The 24,827-nt window shown below is 47.5% G+C and overlaps 1 protein-coding gene across 1 annotated transcript in view; it reads left to right on the top strand.

Moving 5' to 3' along the window:
* LOC137429437 (corticotropin-releasing factor receptor 2-like) overlaps positions 1-24,827 on the top strand; it is a 189,965-nt gene that overhangs the window by 119,010 nt on the left and 46,128 nt on the right. The window contains exon 7 of the mRNA XM_078781061.1: positions 21,934-21,994. Within this exon, the coding sequence (XP_078637187.1) occupies positions 21,934-21,994 (61 nt within the window). The remainder of the gene's footprint in view (positions 1-21,933; positions 21,995-24,827) is intronic.

Raw genomic sequence — 24,827 nt, 5'->3', positions numbered from 1 at the left:
TTATGACGCCATAATTCTACAAGTACAAACCTTCATCCGATCAAGATGAAATTTCTTGAGCGGCGTCTGTGGATGAATTGGTGGAGAAGAAAAATAATAATGACGGCCGGTTCAGGCTCAATACATTTATTGTAACACAAAAGCCTTAAAAACCACAAAAACACCTCCTGGCAAGGGTCTGCAATCTCGGATTGCTCTTTCTTTATTTTTGGATTCTGAGCATATTTTAGACGTGAAAAATATTAGATACTGGCTTTGGAGAAAATATGTCATCATTTATATATTCTTTGTATAAATATTATTATTGTGATCGTTATTATTGTTTTCGTTGTTATTATTATTATTATTGTAGGTTTTTGCTTGTGTTCATAACTTATCAGTTGAAAGAGCGAATGAATCAAATACCAATTTGTTTTCAACCTATTATTCAATTACACCATTGCAAAACAATCAGTCATTGCACTTTGGATTCAAGTGGTATGATGTGTTGGCTGCCGGGTCACGTGCTCATTGCATGAGGGGATTTGGATTTATTTAACTCGCACTGGTGGGGCTCCCAGGATAGCTCAAAGGTTGTGTGCTCAGCTCTGAGCTGTCTGCTCTAAGTTTGATTTCCAACCTCGCAGTGCCAACCAATTCCCATTCCGGCTTGAATTATGGTTCCAGGTTCCTTTGCCGCTAGACCTGATGTCATTTGTGTCTCGTTTCTTGGGGAATCTTTTGAAAAGTTGTGCTTTTAAAAATAATATTTGGTACACATATAATATATATTCCCTTCTATATAACATTCGGTACACAGACAAATTCCCTGTTATATAATGTGTTACACAGAAAATTTCCCTGTTATATAACATTTGGTACACAGACAAATTCCCTGTTATATCATATGTGATACACAGACAAATTCCCTGTTAAACAGTGTCTTCAGAAAGTATTCACACCCCTTGCCGTTTTCACATTTTGTTGTGTTACAATTAAAAATGGTTTAAATCGAGATTTTTTTGGTCACTGATCTACACATAATACCCCATATGTCAAAGTGGAATTTTTTTTTTTTTTATTTACAAAATAATTAAAAATGAAAAGCTGAAGTGTGTCTTGAGTCAACAAGTATTCATCCCCTTTGCTATGACACTCCAAATTGAGCTCAGGTGCATCCAATTTCCTTTGATCATCCTTGAGATGTCTCTACAACTTGATTGGAGTCCACCTGTGGCCGATTCAATTGATTGGACATGACTTAGAAAGAAACACAACCCTTCTTTTTGAGCTCCCACAGTTGCCAGTGCATGTCAGAGCAGAAACTCCACCATGAAGTTCAAGGAACTGTGCGTAGAACTCCGAGTTAGAATTGTGAAGAGGAATAAATCTGGGGAAGGGTATAAAACAGTTTCTAGAGTGTTGAGAGTTCCCAAGAGCACAGTGGGCCTCATCATTTGGAAGTGGAAAGAATAATGAACTATCCAGACTCTTCCAAGAGGTGGCGTCCGACCAAACTAAGCAACTGGGCAAGAAGAACCTTGGTGACCGGAGGGTGCGGAGCGGAGGTGACCAAGAACCCAATGACCACTCTGACAGAAATACATAGTTCCTTGGTTGAGATGGGAGAACTTGCCAGAAGGGCAACAGTCTCTGCAGCACTTCACAAACCTTGGCTTTATGGGAGAATGTCCAGACGAAAGCAACTCCTGAGAAAAAGGCACATGCCAGTACGCCTAGATTTTTCAAAAAGGCACGTGCATGTGAAAGACTGAGAGCATGAGGAAAAATATTCTGTGGTCTGACGAGATGAAAATTGAACTCTTTGGCCTAAATGCAAAGTGCTACATCTGGCAAAAACCGAGCACACCTCATCATCCATGTAACACCATCCTTACTGTGAAGCATGGTGGTGACAGCGTCATGCTATGGGGATGCTTTTTAGCGGCATGGACGTTGAAACTTGTGAGGATAGAGGGAACAATGAATGGAGCCAAATACAGGCAAATCCTTGAGGAGAACCTACTTCAGAGTGCAAAATAACTGAGAATGTGGTGAAGATTAACGTTCTACCAGGACAATGACCCCAAGCATACAGCCAAAGCAACATTGTAATGGCTTCAGACCAAGAACATGAAAGTCCTTGAGTGGCTCAGCCAAAGCCGAGACTTGAATCCCATTGAGAATCTCTGGAAAGACTTGAAAATTGCTGTTCACCGACGCTCCCCATCCAACTTGACAGAACTTGAGGAAATCTGCAAGGAAGAATGGGAGAAACTCCCCAAATCCAGATGTGCAAAGCTGATAGACATTCCCAAAAAGACTCGAAGCTGTAATTGTTGCCAAAGGCGCTTCTACAAAGTATTGGCTCAGGTGGCGGAATACTTAAGTAAATTAGAAATTTCTGTATTTCATTTTCAATTGATGTGTAAAAAAAAAATTAAAAAAACATGTTTTCACCTTATCATTATGGGGCATTTTGTGTAGATCAGTGCCAAAAATATTAAGTTGAATCCATTTTAAATTCAGGCTGTGACACAACAAAATGTGAAAAAGTCAAGGGGTGTGAATACTTTCTGAAGGCACTGTATAGCATTTGGTACACAGACAAAGTCTTTGTTATAGAACATTCCACATTTGGTACACAGACAAAGTTCCTGTTGTATAACATTTCACAATTGGTACACAGACAAATTCCCTGTTATATATTATTTGGTACACAAATTCCCTGTTATATAATTTCCACGACTGGTATATCATTGTCGATGTTCCCTGGATAAAAGCTTACAATCCGCAATTGACGGTAACACACCACCTTATTTATCAAGGTAATTTGCGCATGGTTAATGGAATGGCCTCACCTGTCGGGTGCTGATATCGGATTCATCATGGACAATGAACTGAGTACAGATAGAACCACGTGACAAAAACTGAACTGCCCAGGCATCCTGAATTGCATCTCGTGTATGAAACACACAAATACTCGGGGCTTGCTGGATTAAATGAAGCGTTCTTCTATAGGGTGGACGGTCATATAGTGCGTTCACTTCCAAGGTTCATGGTGCCATCCACATCAATGAAACATACATTAAGAGACTTGAGACGATACTAATTTTAATAGATTAAACTCTATGTTGACAATTACAAACTATGGGGTTGAAGGAAGAATGTTTGGCCTTGATATAAAACTGCAAATGAGGCTGGGCGGGAAACAATCAAGATGGAGGTTAGGGGAAGGGGGAGAGATGTCTTCATTATAAAGTTTGTGGTTAAGTATAGGAAAACTTTGATGGAGCGGATGGTGGAGAGGAGGGAGGGTTGGTGGGAAGGGGGGAGGTGGAGGTGGAGGTGGAGGGGGGGGGGGGGGGGAGGAGACAAAATGTTGCAAAGAGAGGAGGGAGGAAAATTTAATGACAATCACACACTACCCTTTCATGAAAATACATACTTCATTATCTCAACGTCTAGACAAGTATTAATCTATATATGATAACGTGCAAGCTCAGTAATGTTCAACATTTGTCATCACGCACCCAACCTGTCCACCAAATTTCAGCCGAATCCGTTCATAACCTTTTTAGATATCCTGCTCACAAACAGACAGACAGGGGTTGAAACATAAACTAATAGCTGCATTAAAATATACTAGCCGAAACCCGTGGAACATCCACGGAAGGGAGGATGTGGTGTAGTACACCGCGATCGACGACACCGGCACAAATGCATGCTCTGGATTGTCCACTCAGTGGACGGCTTGCTTTCGCCTTCGCCTGTCCAATCAGCGGACGGCTTGCTTCGCCTTCGCCCAGCAGACGCCAATACGATGGCGCGTGGAACATCCACGGAAGGGAGGATGTGGTGTATGGATAGAGTGTACCATTATGGATGGCATAGGGGATTTGCTTGTCCGAGTAAGAGTTAGGAAGAAAGATGAGAATGAAGAGTGCGTATATGAACAACGATCGCCGACACCGGCACAAATGCATGTTCTGGATTGTCCAATCAGCGGACGGCTTGCTTTGCCTTCGCCCAGCAGACGCCAATACGATGGCGTTGTAAGATGGCGTCGTATCGGCAGTTAATCGGATGCTTTTGGGCCCCAACGTCGGCTAATTCTGATTTTTCGAGTATGGCTGTACGTGATAAACAAAGTGCGCGGTTCGTAGATCGTAAATCCATTAGTGCCGTGGGCATCGGGTCACTTGGTGCGGCGTAAAAGGGATAATAAAGTCGAGTCCTTACGCTATTATTATATAGATAAGATCGTTATTATTAATACGTAAATAGAAAAAGGTAATAAAAGAGCGCTGCATTAAAATGAAGTCGGGCCATTAGTGAAGGAATTCTTTTTACTAACAACTACTACTAACAATTACTAACTCCAGTTATTTTAGCATAAACACTGTGACACTGAAAACATGCAAGTGCATGTAATCTTTCATTTTTTTTACATTTTCATTAAATCTCATTAACTATGTCATGGTGTTAACCAATGTTAACTGCAACACTTGTACTAATTAAAATAAATAAATAAATAAACAAACACGTTACAGACACTCAATTGACGTGTTTACTTATAAGCAACTTTGGTGTTGATATCTTCTATCTATCTATCTTCTATCTTCTATCTATCTATCTATCTATTCTATCTATATATTTTATATTACATATTGTTATGGATACGGAGTACGGCTCTTCCCTCTTAGCAAGGGGTGGTTAGTCCCTTGTCTTGTTAAGCTGACCGTCTCCGCTCCTGGCACTTGTAACGCTATCCCGCGGGATGGAACGGATCAGGGTTATGGGTCCAGGGTTTATCCCGAATACCTTTATCCGTCCCTCCACAGACTAGGGAGACAAGTACCGCTCGAACCCCGGTTTGGATGGTCTAGTTAGTTGCCGAGCGGTTTTTAGCAACCCGAAGTTCGAGTCATTAGCCTTCACTAAACCCGATCCTGAACGTTGGCCGAATCGTGCCACGTACACTCAATATTGAAACCACTAAAGCGACCGAACGAGAATGAAGAAGAAGAAGAAGTACGGAGGAATAACAGGATTTATTAATTATTTACACAAGCCAAAGCAAAAAGAGCAGTCAAGGTTATATACAGGGAAATGGAAGGAGCAGGAGACACAGTGAAATCATTAGCTTACCTATACAAGCTTAATTAATACCCCAGGACAACGTGAAAGACAGACGGACGATCACACTTACACGGGGAATGCAGGCAGGAATGAATGGCTTGGAGATGGATGGCTTTGAGAGGCAAGGAAGGTTCAACGGGGACTGGGCACGGTCGGGCCAGAAGGCACCGCCGTCAAAAACCCGAGCCGCGGCCGTGCGGACTCCCGCGGTCCCAAACTGCGCGGGCGAAGTTCCTTTCTCCGCACTGCTGCCTCACGCGCTCCTTGCGTTGCCTCGGTCCGTTTTTCCTGCAGCGCGGCATGTATCACGGCGGCTTGGTCACACCTGCTCATCTCCAGTGCATCTCTTGGACTCAGAACTCATCTGCTTAACTGCCTTCTTGACGCATCTGCTCGTGGGGATCCCTTACTCATCTTCGTGGGGAGCGTCCCGCTGCGGGTTATATAGGCCCCGCCCTTCAACCTTTGCGAACCTCCCCGATCGTTCTCTCTCCACCCTCTCAAGCCAAACCCCTCGTTCTGGGTTGGATGAGCGGGGCCGACTCACTCCTCCCCTCTATGACGAGGTGGACACGCCTTTCTTCTTCGTGGTTACCGCGTGCGTAATGGAGTCAATTGCAGCAAAGTGGATGGGAGATGAAAATGCAGCAGCAAAGTGGCTAAAGGAGTCAATTGCAGCAAACCTGGCAAACCTGGCACTTGGAAGATGCCATGGGGCGTCGGAGGGACCTACTCTTATTTAATTCGGTGCAATGAAGAGTCAAACTATTGGGAAACACATCCTTAAACTACATAGAATAAGGGACTAACTATTTAAAAGGATATATGGTGCCCTGTGTGTAGGTTTATGGAATTAACTAAGAGGACGCGCTTCGACCTTTCTTTACATTACGGAGGGTGACATTTACACACAACAAAACCATAATTCTCACATTCTTTACACTTTCTCAAATTCGTTACACTGTATAATTTAACAAAGTTTTTGTTTGTTTGTTTGTCTGCACGCGCTAATCTCCTGAAAGGTGAAAGATAGGAGGAAACCTCTGACACAAAAAATGTCGGGACGGGCCCCGGGAAGGTTATAGGCTATTTGGTGAGGCCGATCGAGGCCACCTCGGCCGGGCTGGGCCCATTTCACAAATAAAAGCTGAGCTGAATTATAGTAGTCAATCTTCTACAGCCGCGAGTACAGTAAATTCATTCAAAAAGAACCCGGGCAACGCCGGGTGCATTCGGCTAGTGTACTATAATAGAGCTAATGTGTCTAACTAGCTCAGTGATAATGCCGAGAAAATGTTTTTTTTTTAAATGCAGACACATACGGAACACGGAACACGGCACACGTACGCACCTGAATGCTTAACCCTGAATTTCGCTTCGCGAACACAGCGTAATAAATAAACAACGGGAGGGGGGGGGGGGTGGGGATTTCATCCAACTGTCTGTCAGTCACGTTATCTTCTCCTAAACAGTTGTGCAGATATTCATCGAACTTGGTAGTTATGATCGCCACATGGCAAGAAGGTACGAGAGTAGTATTATTTTGGCCCCGCCCCCTCATGGTGCTGAGAACCAGTCAAAGTGGGGTTCATGGTGCTGAGAACCAGTCAAAGTGGGGTTCATGGTGCTGAGAACCACGTCAATGTGGGGTTCATGGTGCCGAGAACCACGTCAATGTGGGCTTCATGGTGCTGAGAACCAGTCAAAGTGGGGTTCATGGTGCTGAGAACCACGTCAATGTGGGGTTCATGGTGCCGAGAACCTCGTCAATGTGGGGTTCACGGTGCCGAGAACCACATCAATGTGGGGTTCATGGTGCTGAGAACCTTGTTAATGTGGGGTTCATGGTGCTGAGAACCACGTCAATGTGGGCTTCATGGTGCCGAGAACCACTTCAATGTGGGGTTCATGGTGCCGGGAACCACGTCAATGTGGGGTTCATTGTGCTGAGAACCAGTAAATGTGGGGTTCATGGTGCCGTGAACCTCGTCAATGTGGGGTTCATGGTGCTTGGAACCACGTCAATGTGGGGTTCATGGTGCTGAGAACCACGTCAATGTGGGGTTCATGGTGCTGAGAACCACGTCAATGTGGGCTTCATGGTGCTGAGAACCACTTCAATGTGGGGTTCATGGTGCCGGGAACCACGTCAATGTGGGGTTCATGTTGCCGAGAACCTCGTCAATGTGGGGTTCATGGTGCCGAGAACCTCGTCAATGTGGGGTTCATGGTGCCAAGAACCTCGTTAATGTGGGGTTCATGGTGCCGAGAACCACGTCAATGTGGGGTTCTTGGTGCCGAGAATCTCGTCAATGTGGGGTTCATGGTGCCGAGAACCACGTCAATGTGGGGTTCATGGTGCCGAGAACCTCGTCAATGTGGGGTTCATGGTGCCGAGAATCTCGTCAATGTGGGGTTCATGGTGCCGAGAACCACGTCAATGTGGGGTTCATGGTGCTCAGAACCTCGTCAATGTGGGGTTCACCGTGCCGAGAACCTCGTCAATGTGGGGTTCATGGTGACGAGAACCAGTCAATGTGGGGTTCATGGTGCCGCGAACTTAGTCAATGTGGGGTTCATGGTGCTGAGAACCTCGTCAATGTGGGGTTCATGGTGCCGAGAACCTCGTCAATGTGGGGTTCATGGTGCTGAGAACCTCGTCAATGTGGGGTTCATGGTGCTGAGAACCACGTCAATGTGGGGTTCATGGTGACGATATTCTGAGCACCTCCATGAGGTTTCATTTTTCTGTTTTTATTTTGATGAATAATGTTTGGGGGGGGGGGGCAAGAGGAGGGGAGGGAGGGAGAGGTAAGGCCCATGGGAAGGATGAGGGAAATCCTGTCTATACTCCCAGGTCTCTACTACTACACGAGCCTGGGAGGGGGCGGACCGTTCACAACCTCACATGAAAACAAACGACAACAAGAGACAACGATGTCGTGACTGTTCACTACCCGAATCAAGTGATTGAATTGCGCCCTTTATATGCCGGAGAGGCGGACCTCGTAGAGGACATGCCCTTCTGATCCATCCCAACTTTTGTGCTTTCTTTCCCTCCCTATACCGTCTCCATCCCTCCGTTCAGCGTCACATCGAGCTTACTCGAGTTTCTCTCATTGCGGATTTCTTTGAGTAATTCTCCAAAAGGAAATATTCGAATAACTTTCCTTTAATCATCTTCAAAGAGCCTCAAAAGTTGTTAAAATTACAACTCAAATCAGCCATTTAACACTTCGAAGGTATTCTGACCTCGTTCCTTCCTCTCAATCAAACCACCTCTGTTTACATGTAATATTTGCTTCTTTTAAAGGACGACACGACTCGCAGTTAAGCAATTAATTTAAATGGACGTTTATAACTTTCACTATTTCATCGATTTCGACTCATTACTAACACAACTGAGCGAGGGGCGTGGCTTAACGATGACAACGCAGTCAGCGAGGGGCGTGGCTTGGCGGTTTCCAGGAAGTCTACACGAAGCGAGGGGCGTGGCTTAAAGATTTCAACGCCATCAGCGAGGGGCGTGGCTTTGCCGTTTCCACCAGTCTCCGCGTCCTTAACAACAACCAAGCTTTGGCCATCAGCAATAAGCTTGGTATCGCTTGGCAAGCCAACCGTTCTTTATAAACCGTTTCTTTGGAGTGCTTGCTTGAGTGTTTAAAATCAGGGGAGCCACTTGGCGAGCGCTTTACAAGCTTATTGAGTTATGGAAGACTTCTGCAGACCTGTGGGAGGGTTGCAGCTTGCAAAGCCTTTCCAAATCCTTAATCTATAAACTACTATCGATTGCGATGGAAACTGCAGAAACTGCAGAAACTAGAACGGCACTCAATAGAGAGCGTACCTCCACCTGGTTGGCCATATCACTCGATGGTGAAGAATCACTTAAAAAATTATTCACCAAATCCGGATCTTCACCAAAATTGAATCGATTCTTCCTTGTCACACACAACAAGTTTCGTCCAAATCCGTCTACAACCTTTTGAGATATTTTGTTCACAAACAGACAGACAAACGGACAGACAGAGAGGGGTGAAAACATAACCTCCATCCACCTTTGGGGGCGGAGGTAATAACAATTTTTAAAAAGCCGCATAGCAGATGTGTGATTATTATTATACAGCACTTATATTTCTGCCAGCCATGCTGGACGGCTGTTTATTAGTCCCCATTGGACTTAGTCCGAAACGGGGGCTTATGGATTTGGTCTCGTCCGTGCGACCACACCCATATCTCGGGGATCTATGGACCGATTTTGTTCATACTTGGCAGAAAGCCAACACATGACGGCATACACATTTTGTTTCACGATGCGATCAAAGATGGCCGACTGGCGGCCATTTTAGTTGTAAAAAAACCCGATGTTGAACACGTCCTCAACCATTTCTCGGACACGCATTTGCCGATGTTGTTCAAACTTGGCACACAGATAATGAGTTATGGCTTACATACGCACATCATTTTCTTTCGAGATCAGATCCAAGATGGCCGACTAGCGGCCATTTTGTTACTTTATTGTGTCCCCATCCATTTCTCGGACAGGCACGGACCACTTTTCTTTAAACTTGGCACAAAGACAATACATGAGTTATGCGTATACATATGCAGAAGATTTTGTTTTTTTTATGCGATCAAAGATGGCTGACTGACAGCCTTTAACTCCGTACAGCAAAATTGCTAAAACCCCAGGGAGAGAGGGGGGTGAGGTGGGGGCTATATCCCATTTTATGTCGTTTTGTTGTTGTTTCCTATTTCCTTCAGTCTCTATTTCAAAGACGTGGATTTTTGATTCAAATCAAAGTAACAATAGTAACGGTTAGTGAATGCAGCCACCAATACGTATCTACAAACATGAAACAGCAACAATACGTGACTGCGTGTATGAAAAAACGTCTATAAACAACATGGTGGCCTCTTTTCAACTAGCGCCAGAGGGAACATATCTGATGGGCTGGTGGCATAAGTACCGCCCTGAACGAACGAACGATGGATGGAGACTGGATGTAGAGACCGGCTCCTTCTATAGTATGGATTAGCAAATAAACTGTACACGTTTACAGATTTTTTGCTAAAATGTCTGAGCTTTTTCCCGTGTACACATATACGGTCACAATCTTAATTAAAACCCAGACTATTTGACTCATAGGAGAGTGTGCATATCTCTAGGCTGACGTTCCGCAACCTATGGGTCGCGACACAAAAGGATTTTGAATGGGTCGCACGCTCGTTTCAGAAATCGCGGGAAAAAAACTTTATCGACGATTTACTTCTCCCGACTGAACAGAACAGAGATCAAACCAACGCCGACATTTTATAGTGTGGACTCTTCTGCCGCGCTGTACTGATGTACCGCGCGTGCATCCGGTCAGTCAGATCATACGTTTAGTTTCCGACACGCGAATGTCCATTGCTTTTCATTCGAAAGATTGAGCTGTGAGCGTAAGGTACTCGCCATGGCGAGAAAGTATCAGCCTGTGTTCCTGAACTATGGGTTCACCTTGAATATCGATAAGCACAATGTTCATCGATCACAGTGTGTGATATGCCTTGCCGTGTTGGCCAACGAGTCCCTCAGGCCCCAAAAGCTGAAACGGCACCTCGAGAAGAAACATGGAGACCATGTCAACAAGTCGCGGGAGTTTTTTCTCCGAAAAGAACGCGATATGAACAACAGAAAAGTCAGTAATGAGTTCGGCTGTTTTTCCATCGAAGGGACTGACCAAAGCCAGCTACCTGGTGGCGGAGAAGATAGCCAAAGAAAAGAAACCGTACACTATTGCGGGTAAGTTTCTTTTTCTTTTTTTCTTCAACGTATTTCACTGCATTGGCGGTTTGTAGGTTCATAAAGTAATACGTGGCGCTGTAAGTATAGTTAAATTTAGTTTTTCATTTCGTCTTTAGAATATTGATGTGTCGGGTTCTTGCTTACTATTACTCGTGCCATGTATACGTTGGTATATCACAACTTCGTAAGTTTTATTGTTTGTTGCAATACTGCCATTCTTAAACTTTGGCTCTTTTTAAAAAGTGTGTACGGCAATCACATCGAACATATTGAATTTTTATAATGCCTTGGATCTTGGAACAAAATCAAGATTAATCATAAAGTGAAAGAAATGTTCATGTGTTATTTTATTTATCTTGTATTGCAGAGCAACTCATCCTGCCATTCGCCAAGGCGATGTGCAGAGAAGTGCTTTGAGAGACGGCGGCTTCCAAGATAAGCACCATGCCGCTTTCTGCCGACACGATTCGCCGACGGATAATAGACATGGGCGAAGACATCGAGCACCAGCTGTACGCAAACCTAGAGGCCAAGTTTGTCATCCAGTTGGACGAGTCAATGGACATCGCACAAAAGGCGTTGATCCTCATATTTGTTCGTTATCGGTATGACGATGATTTTGTGGAGGATCTTCTGGCATGTGACGAGCTACAGACCAAGACCACGGCCGCAGAAATATTCGCAGTCGTCAACAAACACATCGCATTGCATAGCCTCAGGTGGGAAGATTGTGTTGGCGTTTGTACCGATGGTGCGGCATCGATGACAGGTCGGCACAGCGGTGTCATTAAGCTAATCCAAGATGTGGCACCAGAGGCAAGCTGGACCCACTGCTTCCTCCACCGCGAGGCATTAGCGGCGAAAGAGATGTCACCTGGACTTGCCGAAGTAATGGACATTGCAGTGAAAACAATCAACCATCTCAGGAAGAGTGCCCTAAATTCGAGGTTGTTTGCAGAGCTGTGTAAGGAGCAAGATGCAAAACACACCACGGTGCTGTATTTTGCAGCTGTTCGCTGGCTCTCCAGAGGAGATGCTTTGGCAAGATTGTATGAACTTCGCGACCAGGTCCTCGCATTCTTTGAGGTGGCTAGGTCAGACCTGGCAGTCTACTACAAAAACAACAAATTCATCGCAACATTGGCATACATGGCCGACATCTTCAACTTATTGAACAATCTGAACATGTTGTTGCGGTTTTGTAATTAAAGGCAACCTCCTCCCCCCCCCCCCACCCCCCATAGTTAGTTACAAGACAACATGTAGCCTCGCTTCGTTAGTTATTTCTTATTAATTGTGAAGTATAGTCTCCTTCCCAGTGTTAGTATGCGTTGAGGCAGGTAGACTAATGGTAGGCCTCATTTAAGCCTAAAGTGCCTGGTCATGGGCCTAGGACAAGTCTTGCAGGCCCGAGGGAGGAGCTGGAGGGCGTGGCCGGTGAGCAGCGAGCAGCCAATGGGAGCTGAAGGGAGTGCCCGAGGGTGACCAATAAGGGGCTGTCACGACACGTGACCCCAGGTGGCCAACGGAGGCCCGTGGAACATTCGAGTGGGGCTCCGGGGGGGGCTATAAAACCCGGCCCGGACCCCCGCTCTCTCTGGATTCTCTGGCTCGGACTCTGAACGCTCTCTCTGCCCCGACGTTCTCTCTGCCTGGACTCCCTGCACGTGCGCTCTGCCTCGCTGACCTTGAGATACGCTCCTCGGATTCCTGCTACGTGCACGACCATGATCAACGCCCCTGCCACGAACATCCCCTGCTGTAGTGTCCTGGGGTTGGAGCGATCCTTGGGGGTATCCGCCAAACGAGCCTGTCCAGGCAAACTGCATGAGCGGCCGTGCTTTGGGCGCATTCCCCTCTTCCTCCCCTTCCCTGAATGAGTCTGAGGGCCCTTGTCTGGGAACGTAAGTAAGGCCGTTAAGATTCTTCGCTGTGTCCCTTTTCTATGAATACTGTACATTTGTGAATAAATCCTGTGGTTTGTTTCCAACCTGGCCGTCATCGTCCTTTCACTCTTGACGTCGCATTGCACGAATTAAAACCGCTCGATCGGGTTCAATAGTGATTAACGGCATGAGTTATGCGACGCACAACCGCTCGGGCGTTAAATACCAGCTTGACTCGTGCGAGGTTCAGTCCCCGTTCTCACGGCTGCGTGTGTCGAAGGTACTCGGGTTGTGCCCGTTAACCCTTCCACGCGTAGCTGTGGGCTCGGCGGCTGGAATTGCGTAGCAATCCGCCCCCCACGAGTGTAGAGTGAGTGGCGGCCTCGTTTACTTGGAGCTCGAGGGGGAGCTTGGCTTAACCCCCCCTCAGTACGTCGACGAGCCCGAGATCCGCAACAATATCGTTCCAGGGCAAAACAAACAAGCAGGCGAAATCCGTGTTCATAATGTATGACAAGATAGCAGCGTTCAAGTCAAAGCTGGATCTATGGAAGAGAAGAATACAGACCAATGATGAATTTGACATGTTTGAAAACCTGGATGATCTGCTCAGCAAGAGTGTCGAGGAACGTGTGGACATTAAGGATGTCATCGTCGAACATCTGGTGAACCTGCGCAAATGATTTGACGAATACTTTCCTGTTGATCCACGCGTGGAGAAGAAGTGGATCTGAGACCCTTATTCAGTCGACGTTCAGTCGTGCTGCAACTTGTCCAACAGATTGAAAGAGGACTTGATCGACATCGTGTCCGACGGTACACTTGAGACACTGTTCAGGAAGGACACTTTAGTAAAGTTTTGGCTGACAGTGTCTCATGAGTACCCAGAGATTGCACATCTCACGGTAAAGTTCCTGATGCCATTCACGACGTGAGGTGGATGTGTGAGGCAGGTTTCTCAACGATGAGATATCTGAAGTCCAAGTATCGAAACAAACTGGAGACAGTGGCCCTGTGCGCCAACCTGAGAATCGCATTGTCGCCACTTCAAAGCCGAATCGATGATCTCGCAGCCAATATGCAAAGTCAACCATCGCACTGATGTGGATAATCGACATCTACAATGTTGCGAACGGAACATTTGAATTAGGCTTGTAAGTTTCACTTTCGGGTTTAATCAGTGAAAGTTGTTTATTTAATGTTATTCATGATAACGGAACATTGAACCTGGATATAAGTTCAGATGCATATCGGGTTTTTTCAGTGAAAGTTATTCTTGTTTTGTTTATCAGTTCATGTTACATTTTAAGTTAATTATCTATTCACGATGAAGATTAAAATAAAGTTCAAACACATTATCTTGGCGTGTCACTTTAATAATTAAAGTTTTATTCTGTTTCACAAAAGATACACCGCCAATGAATGTTGTGAGATTCATCTTCATCTTCATCTTCATCTTCATCATCTTCTTCATCTTCAACATTATCTTCATCTTCTTCATTAAATCTTCATCCGGATTCATCGTAGGGGCGGATTCATCTCTTCCGAAGCTGCTAACAAGCACGGACGTATATAATAAACCTGGACCCGCAATGCGCCTCCTTGGCTGAAGTCAGAGCGAGTCGGTCGGCGGCCATGTTTGTGTGACACTCGCTTGTAAACAAACCAACATGATAACGTGGATGCATAGGTCAGGGAAGCATATTTTCTTGCGGCCAACATACTACTACTACAACATACTACCACTACAACATACTACTACTACTACTACAACATACTACCACTACAACATACTACCACTACAACATACTACTACTACTACAACACTACTACATACTACTACTACAACATACTACTACTACTACTACAACATACTACTACCACTACAACATACTACGACTACTACAACATACTACTACTATAACATATTACTACTACTATAACATATTACTACTACTACAACATATTACTACTACTACAACATACTATGACTACTACAACATACTACAACATACTACTACTACTACTACTACTACTACTACTACTACTACTAATACTACTACTACTACATACTACATACTACTATGACAACTTGGCACTGCAACTACTACTACTACCACTACATACTACTACTACCACTTCATACTACCACAACATACTACTACTACCTACATACATACTACCTACATACATACTACCTACATACATACTACCTACATACATACTACCTACATACTTACTACCTATAAACATACTACCTACAAACATACTACCTACAAACATACTACCTACAAACATAATACCTACATACATACCACCTACATACATACTACCTTCATACTACATACTACCTTAATACTTACTACTTTAATACTTACTATCTACATACTTACTACCTTCATACTACATACTACCTTCATACTACCTTAATACTTACTACTTTAATACTTACTATCTACATACTTACAACCTTCATACTACATGCTACCTTCATACTACATACACACAAAATATGTCAACGTACGTTGAACACCTGATGAACAAACTGACTTGTTTAAAGTTTCGTGGGGTGGCGGGAGTGTCACACCAACATGGCCGCCAGACTGCTTCCGGTGACTTCATTAGCTCACGTGGGAGTGATAGTCGCATTGCGGGTCCAGGTTTATTATATACGTCCGTGCTAACAAGGCAGGGAGTTTACGCCTGATTGGCTGACAATAATATCAAGTGGGCGGTGTCTGTGATCGAAGTCGCTGCTCATTCTCAAGGGGGGCGTGGTCTCTCTCTCTCTCTCTCTGTCTGTCTGTCTGTCTGTCTCTCTCTCTCTCTCTGTCTGTCTCTCTCTGTCTCTCTCTCTCTCTCTCTCTCTCTCTCTCTCTCTCTCTCTCTCTCTCTCTCTCTCTCTCTCTCTCTCTCTCTCTCTCTCTCTCTCTCTCTCTCTCTCTCTCTCTCTGTCTCTCTGTCTCTCTCTCTCTACAAAATAAGGACAGTGTTTGGTATGATTGTCGTCACTTTGCTTTATTGTTCAATTACGAATTGTACTACTGTACAAAGATGATGAACCGAACCCTTACCAAGATATTAACGTCATAAGCAATCGATATTTCCGTGATGGTTTGTGGGGGAGGGGGGGGGGGGTTGGGTCGCGACTGGATTCCTGGGTTTTTTATTGTGTCCTGGGCTAAAAAGGTTGCGGAACGCAGCTCTAGGCCATCCTCCCGTTAAAGAAAGTACAGGAAGGTAAATTAACTTATACACTGGCAACTATATACGACAACAAAGAAACAAGGTATGAAAGATCCCCCACAGGACAATACACACCACCCACTCTTAACTTACAATGTGCATCCACTTTGAATCTCAGAGGGCGGTTTCTCAATTCCAACCAAAGCGGGGTCATATCGAAGACTATCACAATGGTACGTGCTGCTTTCTTGCTCGACTCTCCACATTTGTTGGAGAGAGCATGTACGGTCCCCTTGGGGAGGGAGATTTCTCTTGAAAAGGTGCCCCGATGAGTGTAGAGAGATGAGTGAACTCTGCTACTAGGACGAGATGGTGCCGCCACACACCAGTGTGTTCCAGAAAGTAAATTTTCCCATGTTTAACAGCCTTGCTTCTCTGATATCAAGTTCTGTATTGTCTGCTGTCTCCTTCTGCATCTGAGTGCGTGATTTGTGTGTGCAACAAATCTTCCACGAGCCTGAGAGAACTAATTTTGAAAAAAAGGAAATAAAAGAACCGCATTTAGAGGCCATCTTTTTTCCCTGCAGAGCAGGGGTCAGCCTTTTTATTTGGGCACTGTGGTCCCCTTTTTGAAGCAATGTTTTACAGCTAGATGCCCTTCCTGCCACCAACCCTGTTAGTCGCCTCTTGTGCCACACAGAGAATTACCAGTGAGCTGGTACTCAATTTCCAGACCCCTGAAGGATGACAGACTGAGTCAACCCCCCTGGCGTTAATTCAATGATCGACCAGGATTCGAACCCAGGATCCCAAGCCGGCACCCTAACCGCTAAGCCAACACCAGGCTTCTAATTACAGAAAAAAAACGCAGTGATATTGCGAACAGCTCCGTCTGTGAGTCACGCCATCTTCTCCTAAACGATTGTGCAGATATTCATCAAACTTGGTAGTTATGATCGCCACATGGCAAGGAGGTGCAGGAAAAAAAAATGTTCTCTACTTGTTAATATCCAACTTGTTCTGTCGACTTCTATCTCATATTCTGCAACTATTCTGTCCTCTTGCACAGAGTGGAGTCTTCCTCTCTTCACATTCAAACTCAAACTATTATGCTATCACTTGTACTTCTCTTATTCAACTGCTACCACATCCCTGGGCTGCCTTTTTTAAATCTGCTTGTGAGTTGGAGGCTCGCACCACCTGCCATGACATGTTAATGTGCCATACAAAAATACTACCCACAAATTCCGTGGTAGCCAAACCAGGCTCGTACAGCTTGGGGAAGTTAGATAGCAAAGTTTGGATTGGGCAGTGGTTATAATCATAAAAGGAGAGGGTAGAAACGTAAACATGGGTTTAATATGGTACACCATGGAACACTGACTAATTGATTGGTACATATGTGACCTCATGCACAAAGCCACAAACGCCCACCCCTCCAAGAGGAAGCTTAGGAACCTGGTGACATTTTCTATAACATTTGTACATTGACGGTTCACCCCTCTTGAAAAAAATTAATAAACTAGGTGGTATTCATAGAATACTTACTCTGCGCAGTCAACTTGGTGCGAGCTAACTCTTCTGTTTTTGAACATTTTCTTCCTTTGATCCAATATGGTTGCCAGACCACGTGAGCGATGACATCATAAATTTATATTCTCTAATAGAATTGTTGCATAGATCACGCTCAATACATTTCAAACTGATCAGACTAAGCGTTGTCCCTGTCGAATTATGACGTCATAATTAGTGCACCAATGACGTCATCGTTAACAACACCTATTCCCCATATGGAGTTCTTTTCAATGAGCCTTGTTTCAATTTTTCCATGCAGCGGTTTTGGAGATATAGAGGTGCAACATTTTTCGGTTTTTCCAAGATGAACCCTGTACCACATTACCTATGACGTCATGATTATCATTAAAATATTCTGCATGATGAGGCGTTCCTACGGTGAAAATTTCATGCCCATCAGACCAACAGTTGCTGAGAAAAAAAAATTCACAATGATCAGATATCTGTTGTACTTGTCGAATTATGACGTCATAACAAAGACACAGATGACATCATCATTAACATATCTTATTCCCCAAGGGGAGTACTTAACAATGAGCCATGTTTCAATTTTTTCCATGGAGCGGTTTCGGAGATATAGAGGTGCAAGGTTTTTCGGTTTTTTTCCAAGATGGAGTCCGTACCACGTGTCATATGACGTTATAATTATCATTACATAATTCTACACGAGGAGCCGCACATATTCTGAAAATGTCATGTCCATGGGACTGACTAACAGTTGCAGTGGAATTTTTGTCTTATTCATACTGATCAGATCAAGCGTTGTACTTGTCGAATTATGACGTCATAATTAAGGCACCGATGACATCACCATCAACATATCTTAATTATCTTATTCCCCATGGTGAGTACTTGGCAATGAGCCATCTTTCAATTTTTTCCATTGAGCGGTTTGGGAGATAGATGTGTAACTTTTTCCCAAGATGGCGCCCGTACCACGTGACCTGTGACGTTATAATATTCACCAAAATATTCTACAGGAGGAGACCTCCTATGGTGAAAATTTCATGTCAATCGGACCAATGGTTGCCGAGAAAATGAATTTTTAAAATGCTGACACGGCACACATTTTACTTTACTGAAATGCAGACACGCACGTACGTACGTATGTACGTATTTTTAGTGATGCTTTATTCTCTGTACGTACACGAATGCTTAACCCTGAATTTCGCTTCGCGAGCGCAGGGTAATAAATAGAGCTGGTGTCGCTGTAGCTATGCCGGCGATCTTCACTCGTCGATTGTTTTTGGCACTGACCAATCTGGTGGACCCGGTTTTCCTTTCAGTCTTCAATTGGTCGCAGCAGTGAGGTGATTACAATATTTGTGATTACGGTGTGGTGGTGTGGTGTCTTTATCACATATTTTCCTCACCTCGTGTTTCCTCACCTCTCACAGCGATGATTACAATATTGGTTACTGTGCAGTGTCTTTATCATACATTTTCCTCACCATGGTTTCTCACCTCTCAACATGGTGATTACAATATTGGTGATTATGGTGCAGCATCTTTATCACACGCTTCCATCACCTCATGTTACCTCACCTTTCACATCTATGATTACAATATTGGTGACTAGCAGAAGTACCCGGCATTGCCGGGCGGGGGAGGGAAGGGGGAAGGGGAGGGGAGGGGAACAGGGGGGAGGGGAGAGGGAGGGGGGAGGGGAGGAGGGGGAGAGGAGTGGGAGGGTGGGGGGAGGGGGAGAGGAGTGGGAGGGTGGGGGGAGGGAGGAGTGGGAGGGTGGGGGGAGGGAGGAGTGGGAGGGGGGAGGGAGGAGTGGGAGGGGGGAGGGAGGAGTGGGAGGGCGAGGGAAGAGGGGTGGGGAAGGGGTAGGACAGAAAGGAAGGGGTAGGGGGGAAAGGGAGGAGCATGGGGGAAAGGGAGGGGGATGGGGAAGGGGTAGGGCAGAAAGGAAGGGGTAGGGGGGAAAGGGAGGGGCATGGGGGAGGGGGAGGGAGAGAGGAGGGGAAAGGGGAGGGGGTAGGGAGAAGGGAGGGGGAGGGGGGAAAGCGAGGGAGGGGGAGGAGGGGGAGGGGAGGGGAACAGGGGGGAGGGGAGGGGGAGGGATGGGAGGGGGAGAGGAGTGGGAGGGTGGGGGGAGGGGGAGGGATGGGAGGGGGAGAGGAGTAGGGGGGTGGGGGAGGGGAGGGGAAGGGGTAGGACAGAAAGGAAGGGGTAGGGGAGAAAGGGAGGAGCATGGGGGGAGGGGGAGGGGAGGGGGAGGTGGATGGGGAAGGGGTAGGGCAGAAAGGAAGGAGTAGGGGGGTGGGGGAGGGGAGGGGAAGGGGTAGGACAGAAAGGAAGGGGTAGGGGAGAAAGGGAGGAGCATGGGGGGAGGGGGAGGGGAGGGGGAGGTGGATGGGGAAGGGGTAGGGCAGAAAGGAAGGGGTAGGGGGGAAAGGGAGGGGCATGGGGGAAAGAGAGGGGAAAGGGGAGAGGGTAGGGTGGAGGGGGAAGGGGAGGGGAGGGATATAGATGGTTACTGGCAATTGATCACATCCAGAAATGATGTAATCCACACAATTTATGTACTTTACATAACGTTAATAGGAATACATGGCCGTGTAGATGGGAAATACAGTTTGTTTGAAATAAATCACAAATATCAGATGAAAGTGAAAAAAAAACCTATGTGGTGTGAATGGCAATGTTCCTCGCTGAAATGTGAAAAAACTGAATTACGTGCGAACGCATAACTGTGAGATTATGGCGGCAAAGTTGGAACATCACGTGATCCTAGCAGAAGTACCCGGCATTGCCGGGTGGGGGAGGGAGGGGAGACCCGTACATTCGCCCTCTCGACTCAAGCTCGTATTCGATTCGTATTCGAAATCGAAAGGGGAAATCCTTCGTATTCGAATTCGTAAACACGAGATATGAATTAAAATTTAATTCATATCGCACAAAATCGACACAAAACACGATCGCATAAAGGTGAAAAACCGTAATCGCTTTTCGCCCTGAATTACGTGCAAACGTGTGACGTGTGACGGGATGGAACATCACGTGATCGCTCTGAGCGAATCAGCGAGCTGCTCGCACTGGCTGAGATTAGCGGGTACTTCGCTGAAATGCGCTGAGGTAAATATGAATAAAAAATATGGATCTCGTCAAATATGGTCTCAGCCATGTTCGTCCCAGGCTCAATGGCCATGTCTATGCCAAATATCAAGCACGTGAGCCTCTCCGTTTCGGAGTCTATCGGTAACATTACACACACACACACAAACTGTGTTTTATATATACTAGGACGTGCCCGTACGTGGGTGCCCGTTCCTTGCCAAAAAAAAAAAAAAAAATGTCTTCGCCCATGCATGCATGGGCGTGCCCGTAAGTGCGTGATGTGACCGTACAATGAATGTATCGTCCCGACGCCGCAGCTCGGATGGCGCTGCAGTTAATCGGGCCTGTATCGGCAGAGTTATTATAAACGTGTACTACAATCGATCGTACCTTACAGCGTCTGCTCGCCACGTTCAGCATCAGTACGTCGTCACTATGACTATCCGTAAGTCCGGAAGTGACGTCCTCATTTGACTGTCCTCCAGGTCGCATATCGCAGTTACGATGAATCGCAAATTAGTTTTAATTAGTTTTAAAACATAGTTTAACGCCAACATAGTTTGCCAACGTGAAATAAATGAATACGCTCTCAAATGTGCCGTCCGAGGCAGAGTCTGTTCGCCACGTTCGGCACACGTGATAGCTCGCTGCTCTCTGATTGGTTGAATCGTTTTTTGGACATAGCTCGGTAACTACTTCTCCGATTAATATGAAACCTTGAAAAGGCACATCCTCGGGTCCCCAGCAATATACCTGGCAAGTTTCAAGTATATCGGACCCGTGGTTGTCGAGAAACAGCGGTCACAGACAAACAAACACACAGACACACAGAGATTACTGGAATTATAGATAGATAGATTATGGTGCGGGGTGTTGATCGCATGTTTTCCTCACCTCGTGACTCATACTGGTGATTACTATATTAATCGCGGTGCTATATCCTTGACAATTTTACTTTATTTGACTCCCCGGATACAAAGTCGCCATTCGTGTTCGATAACTCACCTACTCTTCCTGAAAGACACGATGGGATATTTAATTTCCACCAACTAATGCAAGCACATGGGACACCCTGCTTAATCTCCATCAGAGAGATGGTGCATTCAGTAACGCATCTCCCTGCCTGTGCAGTGCCAGTCCAATAGTTTACAGTCGGGTCTAGAATTAAACCCCTGAATAGACAGCTCATAAACAATTGCACTACCTCAAGAGCATCCCATCAGAACTACCACCATAATCATTAAGTGTTAGAATGTATATTGTTGGAAGCACAAAGGCAAGATATAATTAACCATCTTTTGTATCCTGCAGGAATTCCTTGTCCCATAATTGTTGCCTGGGCTCTTTGCAAGTTTTACTACGACAATGATGAGTGAGTAGGCCTCCATGAAAATGCAAAATACATTTCTGGTGATTATATATACTGTTGTGGCGGACACAAGGGACACGAATTCAGCGCACCAGCAGGTGGCGCGAACGTCCAGGCGGGCAACTGGAATGCATGCCCCGCCTATCGACCAATCGGCCACGCCCGGGGACTAGGCGTGGCCTCGGGATATATATGCGGGCTCTAAGCTCGAGCCCGCTCAGTGCTGAAGTGCGAGCTTTGAATAAAGACTCTTTGTATTACCAACGCGTTGTGGCCTACCTCTCTGGCAATCGAGTCGTGTGTGCGCAGCACCACACTGGTGACCCCGATTGGTTCAGCCGTTGCTGACCACCGAACGCGCCATGGCTACCAACGCCGTCGCAGTCAAACTCCCCGAGTTTTGGGAAGCGCAAGCCGACGTTTGGTTTTTGCAGGCCGAAGCTCAATCCAACTCCGAGGCATAACGGCGGACGAGATCCGGTACTACCACGTGGTCGCCGCCCTCGGGCCCGGCACTGCCGCCCGAGTCGTGTCCATCCTTCGGCGCCCGCCGGGCGTCAACAGGTACGAGGCGCTCAAACGTCTCCTCATCGCCACGTTCGGGCTCACGGAGATCGAACGGGCCGACCGCCTCCTGGACCTTCCCGCCCTCGGCGACACACAACCATCCGTCCGGATGGATTCCATGCTGTCCCTGCTTGGAGACCAGCCCCCGGATTTCTTATTCCGGGCGCTTTTCCTATGCCAGCTACCCGTACAGGTACGCCTCGCTCTGGCTGGTTCCAAAATAAAGGAACCCAGCGCCCTGGCTAGAGAGGCCGACAAGTATTTTGCGGCCTGCGACACGCGGTCGGTGTACGGTGCTGCCGTAGTGGATCCCGGCGCGGAGGCTCCAGCGCTCCCGACTTCCCTCGCTACGCCCCGTCCACTACCGCCGCCACCACCGCCGCCGCGGCCGTTACCGCCGCAAACCTGGTGCTACTACCATGCCAGGTTCGGCCGCCAGGCTAAAACGTGTCGCCCGCCGTGCTCTTTTGTCGGGTCGGGAAACGACCGGCGCTCACTTGCGGCCATGAGCGTCGGCCATTCCGGCAGCCTCCTTTTCATCACGGACACCTTGTCCGGGCGCCGTTTTCTTTGCGACACAGGAGCGCAGGTAAGCGTCCTCCCCGCCTCCATGTCCTACAAGCAAACCGTGGGCCGGGGCCCCGCTTTGCTTGCCGCCAACGGTACACCCATCCGCACATTCGGGAAGCGTTGCCTCTCCCTGCGGTTCGGAGGGCAGCGCTTTCAATGGTCGTTCGTGACCGCCAGCGTGCCAATGGCACTGCTCGGTGCGGACTTCCTATGTACGAATGGGCTGTTGGTCGACGTGAAGCGCAGACGGCTCGTCCAGGCCGAAACATTCAGCTCGCTCGCTTGTTCGCTGAGCGGCTCGTTGAGCGGCTCACTGAGCGGCTTGCCAAGCGGCTTGCTGGAGGGTTCTGGCGAGTTTAGTTTGCATGCTTCCGGCAGCGGACGACTTTACCCGCCTCCTCGCCAGTTTCCCGGCCCTCACGCAGCCCACCTTCTCAGCGGTGGCCGTTAAACACGGGGTGGAGCACCATATCCCCACGGTCGGGCCGCCGGGCTATGCCCGGGCACGCCGACTCGAGCCCACGAAGCTTGCGGTGGCGAAAGCGGAGTTCGCCACGCTGGAGCGGCTGGGGATGGTACGGCGCTCCAACAGCGCTTGGACTTCTCCTCTGCACATTGTGCCGAAGCCCGGCGGAGGATGGCGGCCGTGCGGGGACCACCGCCGGCTCAATGATGCCACCACCCCCGACCGCGACCCGGTCCCGCATATCCAGGACTTTTCCGCCCGGTTGGCAAACACGACCGTGTTTTCCAAGGTGGACCTCATCCGGGGCTACCACCAGGTCCCCGTCCAACCGGACGACGTCCCGAAGACGGCCGTCATTACCCCTTTCGGCCTCTTCGAGTTCCTGAGAATGCGTTTCGGGTTGAAGAATGCGGCCCAGGCATTCCATCGGCTTATGGACAGCGTCTTGCGCGACTTACCTTTCCTGTTTGTCTACCTGGACGACATCCTGGTCGTGAGTGCGTCCTGGGAGGAGCACCTGCTCCACCTCCGCACGCTCTTCGAATGCCTGGGCCAGCATGGCCTAATCATCAACCCCGCCAAGTGCCGTTTTGGCGTCGCCACCATCGACTTCTTGGGGCACCGCATCACCAGGCACGGGGCCGTCCCTTTACCGGCCAAGGTGGAGGCGGTCAGGGATTTCCCGTGGCCCCGCACGATCAAGGGGCTCCAGGAGTTCCTGGGCATGGTAAATTTTTACCACCGCTTCGTGCCCCACGTCACCCAGCTCCTCCGCCCCTTGCACGAGGCCCTCCGGGGCAAGCCGGGCAAAGATGACATCGCCTGGTCGGCGCCGATGACCGCGGCGTTTGCGGGCGCAAAGCTGGCCCTGGCCGACGCCACCATGCTGGCGCACCCGGCGCCCGATGCGCCGATCACCCTCACCACCGACGCGTCGGACTACGCGGTGGGCGCGGTGCATGAGCAGTGGATGCGTGGTGCTTGGCAACCGCTGGCGTTTTTTAGCCGGCAGCTTCACCCGCACGAACGCCGCTATAGCACCTTCGACCGCGAGCTGCTCGGGCTCCACCTGGCGGTCCGACACTTCCGCCATCTGCTGGAGGGCCGCCCGTTCACGGCTTTCGTCGACCACAAGCCCCTTGTGTTCGCGATGGCCAAGGTCGCCGAGCCATGGTCGGCACGGCAGCAGCGTCACCTCTCTGCCATGTCCGAGTACACGACGGACATCCGTCA

Source organism: Myxine glutinosa, chromosome 6 (genome assembly GCF_964187855.1).
Source record: "Myxine glutinosa chromosome 6, kmMyxGlut1.1, whole genome shotgun sequence".
NCBI classification, from domain to species: Eukaryota; Metazoa; Chordata; class Myxini; order Myxiniformes; family Myxinidae; genus Myxine; species Myxine glutinosa.
This window is presented reverse-complemented; position numbering and strand designations above follow the sequence as displayed.